Consider the following 11879-nt stretch of genomic DNA (forward strand, 5'->3'; position numbering starts at 1 on the left):
GCTAAAACCAGCACATCAGAAATAAATCAAATTTAATAATAATAATAATAATAATAATAATAATTTGGAACATAAATAATTTCTGACGTGCTGGTTTTGGCACGTCAGAAACTTGCACGTCAGAAATTTCTGACGTGCTAAAACTTGCACGTCAGAAATAAACCAAATTTTTTTATTAAAAAAAAAAAAAAAATTGGAATTTTTTCTGTCTCAAAAATAAAATAAAATGGGTCTAGATAGTGCCACATTTTTTCGGTCTCAAAATCGTTAGCACATTGGTCTGCTCCTGTAGAAATAACCGATTGCGAAATTTCTGATGCAGCCCCAGAAAACAATTCAAATCTCACCACTGCTTGACCATTCCAACTAATGGCCAATGAACCAGAAGTTGTGACCTGGTTTGCTGGTGTATTCGAACTATTTACACCAGATGCTTGTCTTTCTTGATTCCGAGAGGATGTCATACCAACATTTCTCCTTTGCTCACAAGGCGGCGTTACTTTTTTCAGTATCCTGTTTCCAATATCACCCAAGACATCACCTCCTTTTCGTGCAGAGATAGGCTTCCTCCCCTTTCTACCAGAGCCAGAAAGTCTTGATCTCACTTTACCATCTGCATGCACACCAACGCCATCACCACCAAATAAACATTTCAAATTAAAACTTCCAAGATAAAAAGTCATGACAACATATGTTTCATGAATTCATGTCCATAAATCAAAAGTAGGGACCTTGTTTCTACCCATCTAATTCTCCTGCATTGTCCCCAGACTCATAATTTGGATCCATTCTAGGATCAGTGTACTTCCGGAATCTCGTACAGTCTGCGCTGATGTTCATCAGGTGAGTTCAAAATCTAATTTCTGACATGCTGGCTTTGGCACGTCAGAAATTTCTGACGTACCAAAACCAGCACGTCAGAAACTATTTAGATTTTTATATATAATACCTAATTATAATTATAATTAATTGTAATTTTTGACGTGTTACTTAGACACGTCAAGAAGTTTTGACGTGTTAGAAATGACACGTCAAAAACTTTTGACGTGTCAAAAGAACACGTCAAAAATTTTTGACGTGTCATCCTAACACGTCAAAACTTTTTGACGTGTTAAAATCTAACACGTCAAAAATGTTTTTTTTGACGTGTCTATAACATTTTTTGACGTGTCTATTTAGACATGTCAAAATTTATTGACGTGGCAAACATGAGTTACTGTTTGCCACGTCAATAAAGTGCAGGTTTTTTGTAGTGATAAGAATGAATGAATGAGATGGTGAAGATACATTAAGCAACAAGAAAAAAAAAATGGAGAATATGAAAACCATGGGCATGAAACAAGGGTAGACAGAATAGAAAAAGAAGAAGAAAAGAGGAGGAAGTGAGGAGCAAAAATAAGCCCAAAATACAAAAAAATTTAAAAAACCGGTTACCCGATCTGGATAACAGGGTACAAACCGGAACTGGTCGGTTATCGTATCACTGGGAACCAATTACCCGGTTCTAGTTTTCCAAAATCAATAACCGGGGTACCGCAGTTCCGATTCCCAGTTTTGGCCAATAACCGGGAACTGGGACCGGCTTGCCCCTACTAAAAATTGTTGTCAAATGAGTCTAGAGTTATTATGTTGGGGAAAATATAACTCTTCGAATTATCACCTAATTTGCAATTACGCATTTAAACTTTAAAAGTGATATCAAGGCTCTACATACTACCATTGCATGTCAAATTGACACTTCTGAATTTTCTTCTAGAAATACACTCTTAAAGTTGACACGCGGTAGTAGTATGAGAGGTCTCGATGTCACTTTTTAAAGTTTAGAGGTGTAAGTGCCAAAAAGGTGTTAATTCATAGGGCTAAATATATTTTTCCCTACTATCTTTATGTTTTTTTCTTCTTCTTTTCTTTATATTTCCAAAGATTGCGGACCACATGCCAAATTATTTATTTTATTATGAGAAAGATGCGTTATACAATTATCACCGCTATATGGTCTAATCTTCTTTACCTTTATTCAATGTTCACACGAGAATTAGAGAGGCAAGACATGGGTGATTACTGATTAGAGATCTTTTTTGTTTTGCTTTTATGCATCATCAAAAAATTTTAATGTTCAGAGGTTTTGAAGAGTCAATGATTCAGGTCTTTCTAATGGGGTCAATGGGGAAGATGGGTAGGAAAATCCCTCACCTGATCAGTAGATTCTTCGATTGTGGTATAAAGGAATTTTTCAAACCACAGACCAATTATCACATGGGTACCCTTCGACTTGCTCTAATCTCAGCCCGTATTATAAAGTCTTCCATATCCAATTTCCAAGTCAACTACTGTACCGACTTCAACTGAGAAACTATATGTTATATAGTGAAGAAAGAAGGAAATAAATTATTCACACACGTTATTTCCTCCTCTTTTTTTTTTCTTTTTTTTCTTTTTTTTTCTTCCTTTTTTGGCCTGATTCTGAATTCTTATGACAAGATCTGTAAAAGATAAAGACTCTCATAAGATAATCTCTAGTCTTATCTTAACAGACTCAAGATAACAAGCTGCAATTGAAACACTTCAGATTAGGATAATTACATATTTGAAATTGTATAGATAGATTACATTTGTAACATCCCCAGTCCGTTAAGACTGAGTTTGCCACTTTTCTTCTTTTTCAACAAAAATTCTTGCAAAGATCTATAAGGTCTATCAGAGTACTTGATTTTAAAAGATACAATAAATGCGTAAAACATTTTTTTTCAAGAGATTTTATTACAAGCGGAATTAGAAAACATTAAACTTTAGTTGCGGAATATCATATCATTACAATAACTTATATGAAAAGACTTTGAAAATTAATAATTATTCCCACCCCATTCCGGCCTCCTATTCCAGCATCCTTTCTACCTGAAAACAAGAAATAAAACTGAATGAGCCCAAAGGGGCCCAGCAAGTAAAATCCACAACCATAAATAGTTTTACTCCTTGTTCTCAGTTTTGAAAATCATTTTCGCAAATAAATATAATTCTAGCCATAATAATATCTGTATGTACGGTTGCATCTCCCGTAACATATACATACTATTACATCTAGTAATAGATCATCGTTGTAAATCATCTTTATAAATCATCATCATAATGCATCATTATAAATAATCTTTGTAAATCATCTTAGCATATCTTCGTTGAAAATATAGTATCATTTTCTCATAATAAGGCCCATGTACACTATTACCCCTGTGTACGAGGGTTGCGGGTCCTTGTGACCATGGCACTGAACTGTGGCCACAGCCATGCCCGACCGTCAATTAACTCTTTCTTGGTGCACTCAACGGTCTAGTTGATGGAATACCACCTTCTGGCATAGCCTCCTTCAGTGGTTTCGCCTCCATCCGAGTATCGGTACCGAACTCTCATCTTATCTTATCTTGGGGCCAAAAATACTCTCCTCCATACATGTGCCCTCATTTCATAAACATTTATCTCATCTCTTGTACTTTTCTTTGTACTTCTTTTGATGCATCTTAGGGCAACATGTAGGAGGGTTTATCATCTTTTTTTTCTTTCTTATAATCATCATCATTTCTCAACTTTCTTTTCTTAAAATGGAAACTTTTCCAAATATAAACTTGTTGTGCTTAAAAAGCATTTAAAGAAATATAAACTTTCTAAATAATTCTTTTAGAAATCCTTCATGCATGCAACATAACTTCATAATACGTAAATAAAATAATCATTTACAATTTACTAAAGAATGAATAAATAGCATGACATGAAGTAACTTTAGAAGGGGTAGTGAATTTACTTACCTCTAGACTGAAGCTAAAAGTGGTATGAAGGAATCTAGTTGCTCCAATATGACTAACACCACTAGTATATCTTTTGAAACTAATTTCTAAAGTCCGCTATCTCTTGTGTTCTTTCTTTCTTGTAGCGCTTGGTCTCGCCCTTTCTCTCTCTGTTCTGAGTAAACACTCTTAGAAAGAAGAAAGACCGAGTAAAAAGCGGAAGAAGGAAGAATATATGCAAGAGATGGGAGAGGAGATGAGTGGTGAAAATTCTGAAGGAGAAGAGCTCTATTTATAGGAGAAAATCAAACACTATTCTACCGTCAATTTACAATTATACCCTCATTTTACTATTTCACCAACCCTATACTATTTCACCAACCCTATACTATTCCCTATACTATTCTACCTTCTTATTCTACCATCCTTATACCTACCATTTACTATCCTATTATTTCACCAATTACCATTCTCTAATTACCACTCTCATAAATTTCCCAAGAATTAAAATCCTTAGCTACAATGGATATTAAAATAACATCATTATCAAAATAATCTATTTAAATAGCTTTGAAAATTCTGGGACACTACAATCTTCCCTCCTTATTAGAATTTCGTCCTCGAAATTAAAACCTATAATATTATCGTCCAATCTTCAAGTTGAGGGATTCAGATAATATTCCTTTCAATCCTTCATCAAAGCTTACTCTCTTTTATCATATTGAAATTCCATCTCCTTCTTCTATGAGTAAATCTTATTCACAGTCTAAAGTCTCAATTTCTGCAATCATTCATCAATTCACACTAAAATCTTACCTCAAAATCTTTTCCATTTTTTTTTTCCAACCTCAATAACAACAATCGAGTTATTCATCAATAGTCCACAGTCAAGGTTTAAACATCAAATTAATAAATCATGTGATCAATAGTCCATACCTCCAAACATCATAATCCTCCTTGCAAGCCTGCAATAATTCTCTCGATCTAATTAAATCAATCTTCAAAAAGGTGTAAAAATCATTCCTGCCTATATTCTCTTTAGTATCTCAGTATTCCAAATCATGCATACGAAATTTTAATATGATGCTCTAATAATTATTAACTTCTCACCATCATAAACCTGTAAAAGTAAATAGCACCAACATCATTACATGAATATACCTCAGAAGTGACATCATAATTCGATTCATTCTAAATACACAACCGTTTCTATTTTCTCATCCCAACTTTTGTGTTGATGCTACAATATCAGCGAAAATCTTTCAGTACTACATCTTTACTTGATAAATCATAACTCAACAATAGAAACTCGTAATTATGATTTCAACTCAAACGAAATACATGATTACATCAAATGTAAGATTCTCATCCATTCTTGACTAATACATATTGTGCTTGCTGCGTTCTAGAGATGAAATTGATAAGCAAGCAAAGTAGGATATGGGTAAGTTTCCAAGCTGGATGTTCCAAAGTACACATGCTATAATTTCTCTCCCTTGGGTCTTGCAAGGTCAAGAAGAGAAAAGAGAGAAAGATAGTCCTGTTGCTTTCTAGAAATGAAGATTTGAAAAGCATTTCAGGACATGGCATGTATGTGAGACTTTCAAAATACCCACATCGGATGCTCTCTCTCTTCTGTCATTTACGAAGACTGAGAAGAAAAGAGAGATATTTAGCCTGAGAAGCATGATCAAGGATAATCTTGCTTCTCAGGACATGATCAACGATAATCTTGCTTCAATGGTTTACTACTGAGAGTATAAGGAGTTGGGTTTGTGAATCAAGTCGTGAGCTGCATTTTTTTTTTCTCTTGAGGATACGCTCAACTAGGAGGAAAAGTCGAGCTTTCATTGTATGGAAGGCTATTAACAGAAGATTTCAGGCGAAGGGGTATGATCAGAAGGCATGTGTTGCAATGGAGAAAGAGGTGGGAATTTATAGGAAAGATTTCTGGTAATGAACGAGCGCGTGGTGCGCGTTGGCATGACAATTCATTCAGTTGCCCACGCATGGTATTCGAAGTCGTTGATTGAACAGTGGGTTTGAAAAATGAGCTCAGTCGAATTTATGACAGGAGACAAGATCCTACTTCCACGGGATCTTTTGACAAAATTTCCATCGCGGCCCGAGGTCGCCTAACGCTTTGTTGTTTACTGTTTATTTCACCTGAAGTGAAAAATTCCTTTAAAGCCACTCGTCTGCTGCTTCCAGAAACTTCACAAAAATTTCTTCAGTTCCTAACGCTTAGTCTCTTCTCAGTACTTCATCTCTCCCAATTTCTTCGTATTCTCAACTATTTTTCCTTACTCTCCTAAATATGGGAGTATCATCATCATCCGTTAACAACCTCGATTTGAATGTTGCTCCTGCAGCACAACCCATTGTTATGCCTGACGTGCAACCGGAGGTGCCTGTTGTTCCCCCTGAAGTGCCTGCTATACATCCCGTCGTACCTGTTGCACACCCTAATGAACCTGCTGCATATCCTAACGTATGGCAGCCAACTTTTGTCTTTGACAATCGTCCTATCACTATTCACGATTCTGTCATGCTCCATGATTCTACTACTGTAGCAGTGGCCAAAGGTTTCGTAATTCCACGGGATCAAACGTTCTTAGCTGATAGGTCGGATACTGATGCTATTAATAGCTCATTGGCATTCAGTATCCAAGGTGCTGCTTCAGTTTCTGACATGGCACAACGTTTGAGTGCCAGAAATGTTGAGCTGAAAGTCTCAAGAAACCAAATCGGGGTCTTACAGCGACTGCTCAAATACTACAAACGAAAACACGTGGATTTGAAGCAGGAGAATACTCAGCTGAAAAAGATGATGTTATCTTACGCAGAATACTTGGGACCAAAGATGCTAGAAATGGAGAAGAATACCGAACGTCTCCAGCGACAGCACGAAAAACTCCGGGTCGATGTTCAGGGGTGTTGCAAGTCTCTCCGCACACGCTCTAGTCAGGTACCTCATTAGAAATAAATATTCTCTTTGATAATTCAATTATATAAATATATACGATTCTGCTCATACTAGGTTTTCTCTATGCAGAAATAATCTTCCTGGAGCAGCTCTGAGGAATCATCTGCTCATCATTACCACGTGTCTCTTTATGCAACAAATTCCTTTTTTTTTTTTTTTTTTGATGGACACTGGTATGTAATATTATAAGGAGCTTGTTCTCCAAACATTTCTTTTCGTAATCATTCAGTGCTCATTCAATATTCATTATGAAATCATTCTGTCATTGTAATAACTTCCTTTAAACAAACAATCTGTTTAAAAAGTTAATCACTCAATAAAACATCTAAGTATGCACCATCACATGTTATCAACCTCTAAAATACCTTAATATCATTGAACATATATCTTATAAGAGAAATTTAGATCATGTCACTATATTATATCACTGTATTATATTGTCTTTCAACTCTTACCTTTATGCTTCAATTTACCTCAAGAATAATAATCCATTATCTTTACTTAGTAAAAGAAAATTATATCAAAAGCTTTGGCATGTAACTAAAATTTCTCATAATTTCATATCCACTAATGCCTCAAAATTTAAATATTATCCACAACCTAGGAGCATCAATTCATCCTCAAAACTTTAAGCATCACTTCAATATAATTTACCTCAATTACAGAAAACCTAGCACCTCAAATTCTAAGAATCACCTCAAAGATTTCATGAATTGTACCTTAAAGTCATCACAATCATTTGAAAATATCAAAATCCTTAAACCACAACTTTATATATCAAAATATCTTATAGATTCTAGGGTATACCTCATTTGCATTTATCCCTGCAATACTTAGGCATTCACTTCATGCCACTACGTAATCATTATTCATCGATCCATATATTATAACATCAATCATAGTATCATTATTGTCATCGACCAAACCTTAGCCATTACCAAAAACTCATATAAACTCTTATATCATTAATTCAGTTCAAGAATCATTTCACCACCGACATCCATAAGACTATTCATTACCAAGTCACTTACACAATTTGTCTCACAACCTAAATCCATAAAACCATTTTGTCACCAAGTTAATTACACAAATCATCACGCAACCTAAATCTATAAAATCATCATACGATTTTTAAATCATGATCAATAATCTTTTCTAAATCCTCGAGACACCTTAAAATATACCCTTATCAATCGATACTCTAGAAAACTGCCGCAAATCCAAATAGGCAGATACTATAGATCACAACCTATCTATAAAATAAAAATTCATCTCCGTCATTAACATGATCACAATAATAAAATCCTCCAAATTAATCACACTAAGATGATTTTTTTTTTTTTTTTTTTTTAACAAAAAAATTAACCATTAGAAAAATGCTCATGCATCATTTATTAGAGACCACACAACAATGCACACTCTACTTGGCCGGAATGTGGCTTCTCATTAACCCCCCAAATTTTTTTTTTTTTTTTTTTTTTTTTTTTGAAAAGTCTGCCAGAACCTTATAACCTTTGCTCTGATACCAAAATTGTAACATCCCCAGCCCGTTAAGGCTGAGTTTGCCACTTTTCTTCTTTTTCAACAAAAATTCTTGCAAAGATCTATAAGGTCTATCAGAGTACTTGATTTTAAAAGATACAATAAATGCGTAAAACATTTTTTTTCAAGAGATTTTATTACAAGCGGAATTAGAAAACATTAAACTTTAGTTGCGGAATATCATATCATTACAATAACTTATATGAAAAGACTTTGAAAATTAATAATTATTCCCACCCCATTCCGGCCTCCTATTCCAGCATCCTTTCTACCTGAAAACAAGAAATAAAACTGAATGAGCCCAAAGGGGGCCCAGCAAGTAAAATCCACAACCATAAATAGTTTTACTCCTTGTTCTCAGTTTTGAAAATCATTTTCGCAAATAAATATAATTCTAGCCATAATAATATCTGTATGTACGGTTGCATCTCCCGTAACATATACATACTATTACATCTAGTAATAGATCATCGTTGTAAATCATCTTTATAAATCATCATCATAATGCATCATTATAAATAATCTTTGTAAATCATCTTAGCATATCTTCGTTGAAAATATAGTATCATTTTCTCATAATAAGGCCCATGTACACTATTACCCCTGTGCACGAGGGTTGCGGGTCCTTGTGACCATGGCACTGAACTGTGGCCACAGCCATGCCCGACCGTCAATTAACTCTTTCTTGGTGCACTCAACGGTCTAGTTGATGGAATACCACCTTCTGGCATAGCCTCCTTCAGTGGTTTCGCCTCCATCCGAGTATCGGTACCGAACTCTCATCTTATCTTATCTTGGGGCCAAAAATACTCTCCTCCATACATGTGCCCTCATTTCATAAACATTTATCTCATCTCTTGTACTTTTCTTTGTACTTCTTTTGATGCATCTTAGGGCAACATGTAGGAGGGTTTATCATCTTTTTTCTTTCTTATAATCATCATCATTTCTCAACTTTCTTTTCTTAAAATGGAAACTTTTCCAAATATAAACTTGTTGTGCTTTAAAAAGCATTTAAAGAAATATAAACTTTCTAGATAATTCTTTTAGAAATCCTTCATGCATGCAACATAACTTCATAATACGTAAATAAAATAATCATTTACAATTTACTAAAGAATGAATAAATAGCATGACATGAAGTAACTTTAGAAGGGGTAGTGAATTTACTTACCTCTAGACTGAAGCTAAAAGTGGTATGAAGGAATCCAGTTGCTCCAATATGACTAACACCACTAGTATATCTTTTGAAACTAATTTCTAAAGTCCGCTATCTCTTGTGTTCTTTCTTTCTTGTAGCGCTTGGTCTCGCCCTTTCTCTCTCTGTTCTGAGTAAACACTCTTAGAAAGAAGAAAGACCGAGTAAAAAGCGGAAGAAGGAAGAATATATGCAAGAGATGGGAGAGGAGATGAGTGGTGAAAATTCTGAAGGAGAAGAGCTCTATTTATAGGAGAAAATCAAACACTATTCTACCGTCAATTTACAATTATACCCTCATTTTACTATTTCACCAACCCTATACTATTTCACCAACCCTATACTATTCTACCCCTATACTATTCTACCTTCTTATTCTACCATCCTTATACCTACCATTTACTATCCTATTATTTCACCAATTACCATTCTCTAATTACCACTCTCATAAATTTCCCAAGAATTAAAATCCTTAGCTACAATGGATATTAAAATAACATCATTATCAAAATAATCTATTTAAATAGCTTTGAAAATTCTGGGACACTACAACATTATCCCAAAAAAATTTGTATATTTGAATTTGAATTTTAACTCTTCATATTATATATATCATTAGCCTATGCTAGATTACAGCAAGGTGGAAAATATTAAATTCTTTGAGTTTACATGGTATCAGAGCTACCAAAAGACTAACGTCAAAATCTCCTTTTACAGAATTTTTTCTTACATTTATTTATTTTCTTCTTTCTTTCCCTCACGTCATTCACCTGCTGCTCATCAATGGCAGCCGAACCCACTCCTCCTCAACTTGTTACCTTCTCTAACTTCAACCTCAACAAACTCACTCAAGACAATTAACCTACATGGTTGCCCCAAGTCATTCCACATCTCAAAGGAGGTAATCTTTTTGGGTATGTTGATGGATCTATTCCATGCCCACCGCCCTCCATCACCACCGCGAAGGAGCACATCTCCTCCACTACGAAGAATCTGGCCTGTCTCCACTAGGAGATGCAAGATCAAATCATCCTCGGCTTCCTCACCTCCGCCATATCGGAAAGGATGATATCTCATGTTGCAAACTGCAAAATGTCCCACCAAGCTTGGACCAAATTAGAGACCCTTTTTGCGTCTCAATCCAAAGCACGTATTTTAAATGTGCATTTTCAGTTGGCCACTTTGAAGGAAGCCAACCTATCCATCGTTGATTATTTCCACAAGTTTCAGACTCTCATCGATGCCCTTGTAGCCATCAATAAACCTCTCAATGACCTTGAGAAACAATCGTTTCTCCTTGCAGGACTTGGTTCATAATACACCCCTTTTGTCACCCTCTTACAACAAGAGTTGACACCCTCTCCATTGAAGAAATTTATGGTCACCTATTGGCCCATGAGCTACGTCCAGCCATGGACGTCTCAGATATAGCCGTGCATCTTGCCTCCCAAAATTAGGGCTGGGCACGGGTCGGGACGGGGCGGGGATTGGGTTTTTTTCCACCCGACCCACACCTTGCGGGTTTGGAATTTTCCAACCCGCCACCCGAGCCCAATGACCAACATCCGCGCGGGTCGGGTAATATGCGGTGAGGGTTAAATATGTGCCGGTCTTGCGGATCTTGCAGGTCGGGTCGGGTTTTTCGGCATGGCATTTTTGTAATTTTTTGGGCTAGGCCCAAAAGGCCACATCTATATGGACTTTTTTTTTTTTTTTTTGAACCAGAATATGGGCTTTTTGTTGGGTCTAAGCCTAAAAGGCTACACCTATAATAATATTTTGGCTTTTTTTTTGGCTTTCAATCTTTCATAAAAATGATATTTTGGCTTTCATAAAAATATGGTTAGATTTCTTTTTTTATCAAAAAGATGAGGAAAAAAACAAACAAAAAAATTACTTAACACCCATAGTTTATAGTTACATCAAAGCAACAACAAAAATTCATTACTTCAAACTAAAAGCAACAAAACCCAACAAAATGCAACTTCAAGTAAAATGACTAATCATCCAGAATACAACTTCAACTTCAAGTCCAGGATGCAACTTCAACTTCAAGTCAAGTCAGTAAAGTCACTAATCATTCTCAAGTAACTTCAAAAAGATGAGGAAAAAAACAAACCGAAAAATTAGTTAACACCCATAATTTATAGTTAAATCAAAGCAACAACAAAAATTCATTAGTTCAAACTAAAAGCAACAAAACCCAACAAAATGCAATTTAAAGTAAAATGACTAATCATCTATAATGCAACTTCAACTTCAAGTCACTAATCATCCTCAAGTAACTTCAAAAAGATGAGGAAAAAAACAAACCGAAAAATTACTTAACACCCATAGTTTATAGTTACATCAAAGCAACAACAAAAATTCATTACTT

The 11879-nt window shown here is 35.2% G+C and overlaps 1 protein-coding gene across 1 annotated transcript in view; it reads right to left on the reverse strand.

Annotated features, from left to right (window-relative positions):
- Positions 1 to 683, reverse strand: part of LOC132185300 (PR5-like receptor kinase) — a 15309-nt gene extending 14626 nt beyond the window's left edge. Inside the window, exon 1 of the mRNA XM_059599093.1 lies at positions 275 to 683. Coding sequence (XP_059455076.1) covers positions 275 to 683 — 409 coding nt within the window. The remainder of the gene's footprint in view (positions 1 to 274) is intronic.
- Positions 684 to 11879: the final 11196 nt, after the last annotated feature.

This window comes from Corylus avellana, chromosome ca6, assembly GCF_901000735.1.
Source record: "Corylus avellana chromosome ca6, CavTom2PMs-1.0".
NCBI classification, from domain to species: domain Eukaryota; kingdom Viridiplantae; phylum Streptophyta; class Magnoliopsida; order Fagales; family Betulaceae; genus Corylus; species Corylus avellana.